The sequence below is a fragment of the Salvelinus sp. IW2-2015 genome, linkage group LG18 (genome assembly GCF_002910315.2).
Source record: "Salvelinus sp. IW2-2015 linkage group LG18, ASM291031v2, whole genome shotgun sequence".
Taxonomy (NCBI): domain Eukaryota; kingdom Metazoa; phylum Chordata; class Actinopteri; order Salmoniformes; family Salmonidae; genus Salvelinus; species Salvelinus sp. IW2-2015.
In genome coordinates, this window is record NC_036858.1 from 11,262,849 (window position 1) to 11,277,358 (window position 14,510).

Below are 14,510 nucleotides of genomic sequence, written 5' to 3' on the forward strand. Positions count from 1 at the left end.
TCTTAAAAAATGTAACATATGTCTGAGTTTCATGTTTGAGTTGATTTTCTTGTCAACCCATCTGCTACAAGACATTGCTGACCCTGGCCCCATACTGTAACGACAACATAGAGTGGGGTCAGAGTTCAGACAGAGGTCAAACCAAAGGACAATGACTCTTGCTCTAGGTGTATATAATTAGATTTTCTGACAAGTTATCCAACAGCCCAATTAAAGTGGCATTTGATTTTACACTACACCGTGGACCTAAATGGTATAGGCCTCTATGAATATTTGCACCTCCAAGAGCTTCCAAAGTGTGAAAAGTAAGACATACTTGAACATGAGCTTCTCAAATATGAACTGTCCCATGGAATCCATCCTGTATGGGGTACACTAGAAATATAGCCATGGATGCAACAGTCTAATTGAAGTGGTGTTGTAATATTAATAAAGTGTTCAATAGCCTACAATTTCCCATTACTAATGCTAACCTTTCCAATTCAAATGTCCTCATCCAGACGTGCTCTTTGGTATGTGGTGGTGCTTGGGGATCTGGGTCAGGTGTTGGTGAGATGATTGGTGAGACGGCAGCGTGCATAGGGCTGAGATCCCCTTTCCTCTTCAGCAATTATGGGGAATGTGGCAGCTGCCTGCAGGGTGTGTTGGTGGATCCCGGTATATCTCACCGATGTGTGTGACCCTGACAATCTCTGGTTTCATGAACCCTAAACCCTAAAATATGTCACAACCAAAACAAAAGCATTGGATTATTGATAAACATCACAAACCGTATCTCTGCTGAGTGCAGTGAAAAAGGTGTGTGTGTGTGTGTGTGTGTGTGTGTGTGTGTGTGTGTGTGTGTGTGTGTGTGTGTGTGTGTGTGTGTGTGTGTGTGTGTGTGTGTGTGTGTGTGTGTGTGATTCAAACTTAATGACCCCAGACGAGCAACTGAAACCTCATAGCAACCCGAATCACTGACTCCCAGATGATCTTATTAAATTACTAATTAATAATAATTATATGGATTCCCTGCCCTAATGTAATGTACAGTCATAGATGACTAGGTAAATACTGTAGCATGCACCCTGACTACACATAGAACAAAAGGTATAAGATACCTAGCAAACCTTTTTCTATTTCAATTAGTAATGTAATTATTTAGTTCACACAGGCCTATAAACCATTACTGAAGTGAAAATGGGTTGAAATACAAACTTAATATGTGGTATACCTTGTAATTGGTGACATTATATGTAATTTCAATGAAATTATAGTCTATATTTAAAAATTTGAAATAAAATGCACGTGGTACATCTTTGCAAGCTCTACTTCTTACGACAAAACGGAACCTTCTCAACAAAATTGGAGGAAAGATGTATGAAGTAGCACCGTTACCATGGAGATAAAATACATATCCGGACGCTCTGAACGAAAAAGACAGGTGGGTCTGGTTTCAAAACAATTCTATTTGGAGTCAGTTTATCCTATTATAAAATAGTAACATTAAAGTAACAATGCTCTTTTGTGTCGACACATTTTGTTTAGAAAGTATTTACAAACAAATAGGAACGTTTTACACTGAAAACCTTGTTTTATTGTTCATAGGTTTGATAGCTAGCGTAACGACGCAACAATAACGCCTGAGCTAAAGGTAAAAAAATTAAGTAGAACATATTTTGTACCCCTGTTGTCTTAGCTGACATTTGTAGCTACTGTCTTCATACATTATGGCATTTTCTTGCATACAGGAAAATGGACTCAGAATACTTGAAAAGGGGTATGGGAAAATGTCTCATAGAAGGATTAGCCGAGGTGGCTGAGCTTCGTCCCATGGACCCGATCGAATTTCTTGCACAGTGGATTTACAAGTATAAAGAAAACATGGACAATGAGGAGATAGTGAGTAATGATGTTCAGACTATTGCCATTGTGTGGCAGCCTATACCCAAATGTTGTCTAGGCAATCTCATCCAGACGTGCTCTTTGGTATGCATTAGTTTATTTAGTAAATATTTTTCTTAAAACTGCATTGTTGGTTAAGGGCTTGTAAGTAAGCATTTCATGGTAAGGTCTACCTACACCTGTTGTATTCGGCGCATTTGACAAATAAAATTTGATTTGATTAACTACGTCAATGTATACCTTTCTGAGCCTATACCGTCATTCAATGTTGGTAGATAACAGGAATATAAAAACGCTTGATTATAGAATTATTAAGCCAGTATTGTTATATTATTGGAATATCTCTGATCATTGCAGAAAAAGGCCCTCCAGCAGGAACTGGAGCAGGAGCAGCAGAAAGCCATAGATGAGGCAGTGCACATGAGGCAGATGAAGGAGGAAGAATATAAAATCACAGGGGAAGTCCCAGAAGAACCCAAAGAAACAAAAGTATGTATTGTGTGTGTGTGTGTGTGTGTGTGTGTGTGTGTGTGTGTGTGTGTGTGTGTGTGTCTAAACTGACCAAGACGCACCTTCACATAAAACCTCACATAATTCTGCCCAAAGACAATGACAATTTCTGAAACCAGTGGCAAATGGGCTTGTTTAGGTGAGTGCTGATGCCGCCCTGATAAGCAGTGCCCACAGGCTGGAGATAAAATGTATGACAATGTAATGAGACGGACACTTTTTACATCATGCAGGTTTCTCCGATCAAATAGCCTAACCTAAATGGTGCTCAATCAAATACAAAATGCGCTGTTATGTTAACAAACATCATATCCTACAAACAGGACAGGTCAAAGTAAAATGGACAATATGTAATGGACAATCACAACTGTTGTCCAGGAGTTTCACCCCATTGTCATGATCAGTGGTTTCAAGTTTGTATCTGTACATTTTTGAAAAGCTGATCATAGGGAAAAATAAAATACTTCTGCATTTCCCACTGTGTAAACGCATTGCAAATAGGCTCACGATAACTCCTGATAAAGTTGGGTAGCTGATATTCAGAGATTAAGTATCCAAATTCATTAGTCACAGGAATCAGGAATGTTTTACCTCAAAGATGGGCATTCCTAAAATTCAATTTCAGGCAACACTGTAGGCTACCTCAGTCAGCACGGACCAACGCCGACGCCTTTTCAACGTCTTTTTTTCCATACAGTCCGGACTGGCCTTGATTTCCACATCCACAGACATTGGTTTTTGGTCCGAACCAATCATAGACATCCATGTTTGGCTCAGATTTGGTGCGGTCTGGACCAGCCTTGATTTGGCCCAAACATAGTTTATAAATTACTTATTTTCAACTTTCATTCAGAACGAAAAATTTGCCTGATTTCAACATCCGGAAAATACATATTTTCAACGTCTGGAAAATACGTATTTTCAACATCTGTAAAATAAGTATTTTCAACTGTCATTCAGAACCAAAAATGAACCAGATTTCAKCGTCTGGAAAATACGTATCTTTCAACATCCAGAAAATATGCCTTTTCAACGTCCTGGGAAATATGTATTTTAAACATACAGAAAATACATTTTCACCTGTTATTCAGAATCTAAATTGAACCTAACTTCAACGTCTGGAAAATCCATATTTTAGACGTCTTTTCAATGTAATTTTGCTTACTGGGACTATTTTAGTTTTGTAGGTGCGCCATCTTTGGATCTCGCCTAGGGCGGCAGCACGGCGAGGCCCGGCCCTGTTTGTGTGTTTGTGTGTACGGTTTAAAACCCATGAGGGTTGAAATTGTGTTGTTATCTTTTCAGGAAGTTGAGGAAATACCTGCGACGCCTCCGCCAGCTCCAGTTTCAGAAAGGCCCAAGAAAGTAAACCCTCCAACGCTTGCTGCAGTGGAGGAGGGCGATGATGGGGTATGGTTTTTGTAGAATTTTAAGACTTCCTCAGTTCCTCAGATATAACGTTTTCATGTGTTGTTTTCATTTTTTTTTAAATAGATTGTATGTTTTTGTGTATGCTTAATATCAGGGAATCTGTGATGTCTTATAAATGTTGGTAGTCTAAAATTAGATTTAACGTAATAAGCCCAGTGTAATCTCAAATTGGTAAGAAAACAAACCAAATTAGTAATATCTGCTTAGAATGTCCATGTTTTGACTAGATGTTCACAAGAGAGCTTCAACTGCATTTTGAAATATAGATTAGGAACAGCCGCTGGAGAGAGAGTTGAGAATTTTATCGTCCAGGGTTTAATCTCATCAACACATCATCAGATATTTCAAGAGCACCCTACAGGGTCTGGTCAGAGTCAGACCACCAGGGTCATATCACCAGGTGTCATGGAGAATGAGCCATGGAAATCAGAAGTCTCCACCACCTCCACCTCTGAAAATGAGGAGGTCACTGAAGAAGTTCAAGACAAAGATCATCAGTCCCAGAGCTCAAGAATACTCCGCTAAAATCTGTGTGCCTTTGGTGGTTGCTATACTATCCTCTCTAGGTCACCATTTCTTTCGCACCTCTGTATCATCCGATGGCTTTTCTGGTTCTGTCCATTGGCTGATGATGACTGCTTCTGCACATTCTTTGCATGGCTTGCCCTCTCCCTGAGGTCAAGACATTTGATTCAGAAAGGCTAGACGTGCAGGCTAGAGCTGAGAGCAGGAGGACTAGAAATCTACAAATGTGGATGAATGGCTGCAATGATTCTAATATTGTTTTGTCTCACAAACTGGTCACCAGGTGACTGATCAACCTGAAACCAGTGAACCTGATGAATCTACACAAATAGAGGTAGAGTCAACCTCAGCACCAGAGAATGATGAGGGGGGACAAACTGAGGATCCACAAGACAAACACAAACCTCTCCATCAAGACCAAAAAAAGGTGATGGCTTATACCGAACAAAGACTGAAACGAGGGACATGAGAAATAACAAACTAGAAAAGAGATAGGAAAGAACGTGGATCAATGTGTGCCAGACAAGAGAGGGAGGAATGTCTAGACAAGACAGAGGAGATACTTTGGACAAGTGTACTGTAAAGATCATAGATCACTGAAAAGAAGACAAGTCATTGGGTCTTGGGAGACAGTCAATGTTGTTTTCAGGACTGAAAGAGACGGTCAATGTTGATTTCAGGACTGAATGAATGAAAAGATAGTAGGAGCAAGAATAAAAGAATCAGGAAAGCTGAATAATCAACCTGAAAAAATATCTTCCTTTTGAGATGCAGTGGGGACATTTTTAGCCAGACAGTCACACTATTATTGAACAACACCAGAAGACGAGAGAGAATAAGTACATTCAGTGAACTGAACCCAGTCATTTTTCTTCCAAAAACATTTTCAACAGGTGACTGATGAACCTGATAAACCTGATACTAGTGAACATGCTGATTCTACACAAGTTGAGCCAACCTCAGGACCAGAGAATGATGATGTCAAACCAGATGAGACTATGTCTGAGGAGGGACAGGAACATCAGGATCAAGAGAAGGTGATGGCTTCATCGGAAACACCCAAGACAGATTAAAATGGTTGAATATGTATTTGTATTTTTAGAGATATGCTGAGGATGTCTACCATCTGTTTTTACCCAAAGACCTAGCAATTGACAAAATAATATTCATTCAGGGAAGGAAAGACAGAATAAAGGGATGACAAACCAGGAGAAGAGAGAGGAAAGATCATGGTGAAATGAGTGCCAGAGAAGAAAAGAGTACCAGTACCAGTCAAAAGTTTGGACACCTACTCATTCAAGTTTTTTTTTTTTTACTTTTACAAATTGTTTTACATTGTAGAATAATAGTGAAGACATCACAACTATGAAATATCACATATGGAATCAGGTAGTAACCAAAACCAAAAAAGTGTTAAACAAATCAAAATATATGTTATATTTGAGATTCTTCAAAGTAGCCACCCTTTGCCTTGATGACAGCTTTGCACACTCTTGGCATTCTCCCAACCAGCTTCACCTGGAATACTTTTCCAACAGTCTTGAAGGAGTTCCGACATATGCTGAGCACTTGTTGGCTGCTTTTCCTTCACTCTGCGGTCCTAACTCCTCCCAAACCATCTCAATTGGGTTGAGGTCGGTTGACTGTAGAGGCCAGGTCATCTGATGCAGTACTCCGTCACACTCCTTATTTGTAAAATAGCTCTTACACAGCCTGGAGGTGTGTTGGGTCATTATACTATTGAAAAATAAATGATAGTCCCACTAAGTGCAAACCAGATAGGATGGCGTATCGCTGCAGAACGCTGTGATGGCATGCTGGTTAAGTGTGCCTTGAATTCTAAATAAATCACTGACAGTGTCACCAGCAAAGCACCCCCACACATCACACCTCCTCCTCCATGCCTCATGGTTGGAACCACACATGTGGAAAACATCCGTTCACCTATTCTGCTTCTCACAAAGACACGGCGGTTGGAACCAAAAATCTCAAATTTGGACTCATCAGACCAAAGGACAGATTTCCACTGGTCTAATGTCCATTGCTCTTGTTTCTTGGCACAAGCAAGTCTCTTCTTATTGGTGTCCTTTAGTAGTGGTTTCTTTGCAGCAATTCGACCATGAAGGCCTGATTCACGCAGTCTCCTCTGAACAGTTGATGTTGAGATGTGCCTGTTACTTGAACTCTGTGAAGCATTAATTTGGGCTGCAATTTCGGAGGCTGGTAACTCTAATGAACTTATCCTCTGCAGCAGAGTTACCTCTGGGGCTGCATTTTAAACACTTAAAAGACACACCCTATCCCCTCAGCCCTCAAATTAGTGGACACTTCTGATGACGTATCATGACGTCTGATGAGGGTACACTTGCAGGGCAAAGGGCAAGGGAGGAAGGAATGATTTTTAAATGGACCGCCCTTGCCCGGAAATTTGTCACTCGTTCATCCCGCGATGATTGTGCTTTCAGCCAGTTAGTGGGTGCTTTATATGCGCTTCAGTCAATTATGATTGCATGTCTACTTATATTAACTATATCATTATTAATATATGCCTACTGTATGATAGCTAGCAAATTCATTTCCAAAAGCTAACCAAACAAAAACATCATTACTTTTACGAGACGTGTTTGTGCATTAGTAGCACAATTTCTAACTTATTTACATTAGTTTTTACTTACACTTGTATGTTGACTCCATATTAACGTTGAGGTTTTAAGTTTGGGCTGACCTTTCTTAGCGGATGTACAAACATCGCAAATTGAATTATGGGGCGTTTCAGGCACCGAAGTGAACATAATTGTACACTCGCAAACTCCATTAAAAACAAGGGCTTACGCTGCAAATTTCCCTTGCTTGGCTAATCATTTGGACCGACGACAAATATGTCCGCGCACGATATCTAAGGAAGTCTCGAGCTATTGCTCGCCTGAGGTAGTGTTTCTCATGATAAGATGCAGACCACACTACCTACCGAGAGAGTTTGCATCTATATTCTTTGTAGCTGTTTACATACCACCACAGTCAGAGGCTGGCACTAAGATAGCATTGAATGAGCTGTATTCCGCCATAAGCAAACAAGAAAATGCTCACCCAGAGGCGGCGCTCCTATTAGCCGGGGACTTTAATGCAGGGAAACTTAAATCAGTTTTACCAAATTTCTATCAGCATGTTAAATGTGCAACCAGAGGGAAAAGAACTCTGGACCATCTATACTCCACACACAGATATGCATACAAAGCTCTCCCTTGCCCTCCATTTGCCAAATCTGACCATAATTCCATCCTCCTGATTCCTGCTTACAAGCAAAAATTAAAGCAGGAAGCACCAGTGACTAGATCAATAAAAAAGTGGTCAGATGAAGCAGATGCTAAGCTACAGGACTGTTTTGCTAGCACAGACTGGAATATGTTCCGGGATTCCTCCAATGGCATTGAGGAGTACACCACATCTGTCATTGGCTTTATTAATAAGTGCATCGATGACATCGTCCCCAGAGTGACCGTACGTACATACCCCAACCAGAAGCCATGGATTACAGGCAGCATCCGCACTGAGCTAAAGGCTCGAGCTGCCGCTTTCAAGGAGCGGGACTCTAACCCGGAAGCTTATAAGAAATCCTGCTATGCCTTCTGACGAACCATCAAACAGGCAAAGCTTCAATACAGGACTAAGATTGAGTCGTACTACACCGGCTCTGACGCTCGTCGGATGTGGCAGGGCCCGCAAACCATTACAGACTACAAAGGGAAGCACAGCCGAGTGCTGCCCAGTGACACGAGCTTGCCGGACGAGCTAAACTACTTCTATGCTCGCTTCGAGACAAATCACACTGAAACATGCATGAGACCACCAGCTGTACCCGAAGATTGTGTGATCACGCTCTCCGCAGCCGATGTGAGTAAGACCTTTAGACAGGTCAACATTTACAAGGCTGCAGGGCCAGACGGATTACTAGGACGTGTACTGCGAGCATACTGACCAACTAGCAAGTGTCTTCACTGACATTTTCAACCTCTCCCTGTCCGAGTCTGTAATACCAAGATGTTTTAAGCAAACCACTATAGTGCCTGTGCCGAAGAACACTAAGGTAACCTGCCTAAATGACTACCGACCCGTAGCACTCACGTCTGTAGCCATGAAGTGCTTTGAAAGGCTGGTTATGGCTCACATCAACACCATCATCCCAGAAACCCTAGACCCACTCCAATTTACATACCGCCCCAACAGATCCACAGATGATGCAGTCTCTATTGCACTCCACACTGCCCTTTCGCACCTGGACAAAAGGAACACCTATGCGAGAATGCTATTCATTGACTACAGCTCAGCGTTCAACACCATAGTGCCCTCAAAGCTCATCAATAAGCTAAGGACCCTGGGACTAAACACCTCCCTCTGCAACTGGATCCTGGACTTCCTGACAGGTCGCCCCAGGTGGTAAGGGTAGGTAACAACACATCCGCCACGCTGATCCTCAACACAGGGGGCCCCTCAGGGGTGCGTGCTCAGCCCCCTCCTGTACTCCCTGTTCACTCATGACTGCACGGCCAGGCACAACTCCAACAGCATCATTCAATTTGACGATGACACAGCAGTAGGCCTGATCACCGACAACAACGAGACAGCCTATAGGGAGGAGGTCAGAGACCTGGCCGTGTGGTGCCAGGACAACAACCTCTCCCTCAACGTGATCAAGACAAAAGAGATGATTGTGGACTATAAGAAAAAGAGGACCGAGTACACCTCCATTCTCATCGACGGGGCTGCAGTGGAGCAGGTTGAGAGCTTCAAGTTCCTTGGTGTCCACATCACCAACAAACTAACATGGTCCAAGCACACCATGACAGTTGTGAAGCAGGCACGACAAAACCTGTTCACCCTCAGGAGACTGAAAAGATTTCGCATTGGTCCTCAGATCATCAAAAGGTTCTACAGCTGCACCATCGAGAGCATCCTGACTGGTTGCATCACTGCTTGGTATGGCAACTGCTCGGCCTCCGACCGCAAGGCACTACAGAGGGTAGTGCGAACGGCCCAGTACATCACTGGGGCCAAGCTTCCTGCCATCCAGGACCTCTATACCAGGCGGTGCCAGAGGAAGGCCCTGAAAATTGTCAAAGACTCCAGCAACCCTAGTCATAGACTGTTCTCTCTGCTACCGCACGGCAAGCGGTACCGGAGCACCAAGTCTAGGTTCAAGAGGCTTCTAAACAGCTACCTCTAAGCTATAAGACTCCTGAACATCTAGTCAAATGGCTAACCAGACTATTTGCATTTCCCCCCCTCTCCACACCACTGCCACTCTCTGTTGTCATCTATGCATAGTCACTTTAATTAACTCCACCTACATGTACATACTACCTCAACTAACCGGTGCCCCCACTCATTGACTCTGTACCGGCACCTCCCCCCCCTGTATATATATATTGTTTTTACTGATGCTCTTTAATTACTCGTTACTTTTCTCTTATTCTTATCCGTATTTTTTTAAACTGCATTGTTAGTTAGGGGCTCGTAAGTAAGCATTTCACTTTAAGATCTACACCTGTTGTATTCGACGCATGTGAGTAATAAAATTTGATTTGATTTGAAATAGTGCTATCTTCTGTATACCACCCCTACCTTGTCACAACACAATTGATTGGCTCAAACGCATTAAGAAGGAAAGAAATTCCACAAATTGACTTTTAACAAGGCACACCTGTTAATTGAAATGCATTCTAGGTGACTACCTCATGAAGCTGGTTGAGAGAATGCATATTGTGCAAAGCTGTCATCAAGGCAAAGGGTGGCTACTTTGAAGAATCTCATATAAAATATATTTTGATTTGTTAAACACTTTTCTAGTTACTACATGAATCCATATGTGTTATTTCATAGTTTTGATGTAGAAAATAGTACAAATGAAGAAAAACCCTGGAATGAGTAGGTGTGTCTAAACTTTTGTGAGTGTTGTGAGGTTTTCAGTCAACCAAGAGTTAACAGACAGGGATCAGAATATCAGAGGAGAAGGCGATATTGCATGTGACGTCAGAGGCAGGCTTAAAACATGTTTTATTACTCAAACAGTTTCCCTCTGACAAACTCAACATAGGAGACCGATAACCCTGTCCCAAGTGACACTATTGATCGCACACAAGAAGGGGCAGCCTCAGAGAGTGATGATGTCAGACCCGATGTGACGCAATCTGAGGAGGGAGTGGAGGAGGGAGCGGAGATGTCACAGGGGGCATTTGAACATACAACTCCTGATGACCAAGCCAAGGAGAAGGTTAACACGGAGAAGGCTTTTGTTTCGAGAGACATTTACACTGTTCAACTACAATGATAGCATGCATAACATATAAGAAGACATACTCAAGAGTGAATGACTAAGGAAAACAGGTTTAAACAGTGTATCAGTTCCATCTAAACCCGGTTCTTTTTTTCAGGAGGAAYAGGAGGAAGAGGAGGACAACTAAGATGTGGAATGATAATTTTCCTACATTATCTGGACAAAGGTGTTAGTTCAAATGCAATGATAGCCTAAAGATCTATATGTTATAACATTCTACATCTTATAAATCAGTAGAGAAGCTCGACTGACGCCTAATGAAATGCGTGACGTCTCCAAGAGGGAGATATATCTCAACTTGTGTAATATGTCAATTTAACAATATGTCTATTCAGTTTGCTTTGAATAAATTTGTGTAAAGTTGTGCTTCCAATTGTATTTATTAGGAATGACATTTTTTAAGCAGTCAAATGTTTAATTGATGTGGTGATTCTTTTTCTGGTTCTAGTAGTTAGAAAAACTATGGCAGTAGGGATCCTGTAGATATGATCAGCTTCGCATGTGCTCTGAACGCTACAGATGGATGTGCCACATGGTTGATGGTGATAGCGCCACTCTGAGGCTGCATTTAAACAGGCAGCCCAATTCTAAAATGTTCCACTAATTGTTATTATGACCAATCACATCAGATCTTTTCACGTCAGTTATTTTTCAGAACTGATCTGTTTGGGCAAAAGACCAATAAGTGACACAAATATCAGAATTGGGCTGCCTGTCTAATCGCATTTTTAACGCAGTGTAATTGGCCATGCCTGTGCGGCATCAATCCAATCACTTTGCTGGCGAGACAGCGACTGAATAGCTCACATAACATGTATCTATGTACTTTCGAAATCACTTGTGAAATATCAAAACAACGTTTGGTCTACGATTGGGTTGGATTTAATTATTCGGGGATTTAAACCCAGCCTGCAACGTCTGAGTCATAAGGGGCCAATCTATGCCAAGGGTTGACCGCGTGCCTTCATTGTTGAGAGTGTTCATGGTCCAAGAGTGGTTTCGTGTTGAATTTCCTTTCCTATTTCGATACAAAGACAACTTTTGCGATGGATGTTGTGGTCCAGTCATTGGGCGCAGTTGTTGCCTTAATCGCTACTGGTTTGCGCTCTTTCAGCGACTTGTTTTTGACGCAGCCATCGAGGGCCACCCTCAAACATTTAGAGGAGACTGACCTCAAACCATTGACAGGAGGTATGTTTATAAAGTACTTTCTAAATGTATTATGTTATCTGACGTATTGGTGTACAATGGATGGCTACAGAATGTATTGGTGACAATTGCAATTATCCCCATAGGACTATCTGAACTGAAGTAGCCCTGCCCTTGCCTGAACCCGATTTTGACTCATCGGGCAGAAAATAGCGTTTTGAATCATGCCAGTTTCCCCTCATGACCTCGACAAGCCACAATATTTAATAAGCCTATTTGAACACACTTTACGGTTGGTTTGTCAGTGCATTTGGTCCTTTTGGCGGTTGACTTAATTATACTTTCCTATGGATACCTTGTCTCCCATTCCTACCGCCAAAAGGACTAACTGCACGGACAACCGGTAAAGTATGTTCAAATAGAATTTTATTTAACATTCTCATGTAGCGTTCTTGAGGTAACTGTCCTGATCGAAATGTTAAGTTCTGCCCAACAACGTCGGGTTCCCAGGCAACCCGTGACATGAATTTGCTTAATTTTAACCGTGCAACTTGTTTCCCACTTAGAGCGTGAGCCTTTGAAGGCCAAACGTTTATGGGAGAAGTCTGGAGCAGTTGTCATGGTAGTAAGGCGGCCTGGATGATTTTTGTGCAGAGAGGTATAGTTTGAGTCACTGTTTACCTTTGCGCTTGTAAACACTTTATTACAGAATTTATTTGATGTAACAGTAACACTGAGGTGTGAAGCCTTATTTGCATATTTATTTCCCAGGGTGTGTTCTGAGTGAATTTGAGGTACAAGTACCATGTTTGCTACTAACAGACATGATTGTTGCATTTGATGGCTTTCATCAAACAGATTTGAATAGTTTAGACTTGTTTTAGATCTTAAGTATAAGAACAATTAGTCAATGTGTGTGCAGACATAGCTATAAAAAAAAAAACAGTTCTAAAAATCTACCTGCAACAGAGCATGCTGGGATATGAGACATATCTTTAACTCCTTTTAACGGAAATTAACTCAACAGTCGTAAGAACACAATGTGGTGTTGATTCCACTGACCCAAATAGTACTTCCTTTTTTTTGTCACATACACCAGATAGCTGCAGTGAAATGTGGTGTTTTACAGGGTTAGCCATAGTAGTATGGTGCCCCCTGGAGTAAATTGGGGTTAAGTGCTTTGTTCAAGGGCTCGTTGTCAGCTTGGGTATCCGACCCAGCGACCTTTCGGTTACTGGCCCAACGCTCTAACCACTGGCTACCTGCCTGCCACCCGCAGGTATTCACCGCAGGTGGTGTCAATTGAAATCCCACTGGTGATAACCCTATTAGAATCAACACTCGGCCATAACTCAAATCTTTTGACCTCAACATTGGGACTTCAACGTCATATCAATATAGGCTACTTCATGATTATTTATTCTGCCGGGTTGTGGTCTGATCTAGGCCCTGTCTGTCATTTGGCAATTTGCTTATGTGGTGTAATCCTCCAGGAGGCCGCTGAGCTGTCCTCTCTGAAGCCCCAGCTGGAGGAGCTTGGGGTCCCTCTGTATGCCGTAGTGAAGGAGGACATCGGCACAGAGATCCAGAACTTCAGACCCTACTTCAATGGGGAGATTTTTGTGGATGAAAAGGTGCATAGGCTGGATTTCATGGTCTAATTTACAGGAAATGAATCCTCTTGTCCAATCAGTGCCGTAGTGGGTCATATCTCAACTAGTTATGAATGCAACACATTATCTTATCTGACATGATTATTGCAATATGAGTAGAGCGATTTGTTGCAACTCCAAAGCCTTCTGTTTTGTGTCACAGAGATGTTTCTATGGACCCCGCGAGCGTAAGATGGGTTTGTTGGCGTTCCTCCGTCTGGGCGTGTGGATGAATGGTCTGCGAGCCTTCAAGAACGGCTTCTTAGGAAATGTGTTTGGAGAAGGCTTTGTGCTGGGTGGGGTGTTCGTCATTGGAGCAGGGCAGCAGGTAGGTTTTTCAGGAAATATTCATTTCGCCATCTCACTGATGCATGGGTCGTAAAATAAGTTGAGGGAAATGCTGGCTAAATGAATCAAATGGCGCCGCCAATATCTTTTTTTCTTCTGCAGGGTGTACTGCTGGAGCACAGGGAAATGGAGTTCGGGGATAAGGTCAACATTCTGGAAGTCCTGAAAGCTGCCAGAAAAGTACAAACTGAACTTGTGTCTTTGGAGAAGAAGTAATGTGCCTTTTGATAGAAACTGAAACAAATTCCACCCAACTTAGGAGGTAGAAAGGGTGCCATGTTCTCTCTGGGATCTGCAGGGGTGTGTCCTGCTGATGTGTAGGTGCTGTGTTGGGCTGTCGGAGTGTGTTTATGATGGTCTGTGTCTAAACTCTGTGGAGGGACCAGACTTGATGCTTTACACTCAAGTCTCCCCATTTGATCGACACACGGCAGACGGGCTACCTGAGGACCTGAAAGACCTGTTTGACAATAAAGATCTCGTTATGCATCAGTATGTCTCTGATCTCTTTTCTCTGGCTAGGTTAATGATTCACTTGACACAGGTTTTAACATGTCTGTTTCAGTATTTCTCTAATTCAACCATATTGACTGCTCATGTAGTCAATCTTATTGTTAATCTGACACGTGTTTTGATTACATTGGCAACTACAATTAGTTAAGTTTCCAGTGTTTAATGCT

At 42.2% G+C, this 14,510-nt stretch overlaps 1 protein-coding gene and 1 pseudogene across 2 annotated transcripts; both read left to right on the plus strand.

Moving 5' to 3' along the window:
- The first annotated feature begins 1,361 nt into the window (after positions 1 to 1,361).
- Positions 1,362 to 10,904, plus strand: dydc2 (DPY30 domain containing 2). 2 transcript variants are annotated; one of them, XM_024008289.2, is made up of 9 exons: positions 1,362 to 1,423; positions 1,588 to 1,633; positions 1,731 to 1,881; positions 2,242 to 2,373; positions 3,700 to 3,804; positions 4,634 to 4,777; positions 5,244 to 5,387; positions 10,442 to 10,618; positions 10,779 to 10,904. In XM_024008289.2, the coding sequence occupies exons 3-9, from the start codon at positions 1,735 to 1,737 to the stop codon at positions 10,806 to 10,808; spliced, it is 879 nt and encodes a 292-aa protein (XP_023864057.1). In that variant the 5' UTR covers positions 1,362 to 1,423; positions 1,588 to 1,633; positions 1,731 to 1,734; the 3' UTR covers positions 10,809 to 10,904. The 2 variants fall into 2 exon arrangements, with proteins under 2 accessions (XP_023864057.1, XP_023864060.1); XM_024008292.2 differs by lacking the exon at positions 4,634 to 4,777.
- A 652-nt stretch (positions 10,905 to 11,556) lies between these two features.
- LOC111977324 (peroxiredoxin-like 2A) lies at positions 11,557 to 14,322 on the plus strand (annotated as a pseudogene).
- Positions 14,323 to 14,510: the final 188 nt, after the last annotated feature.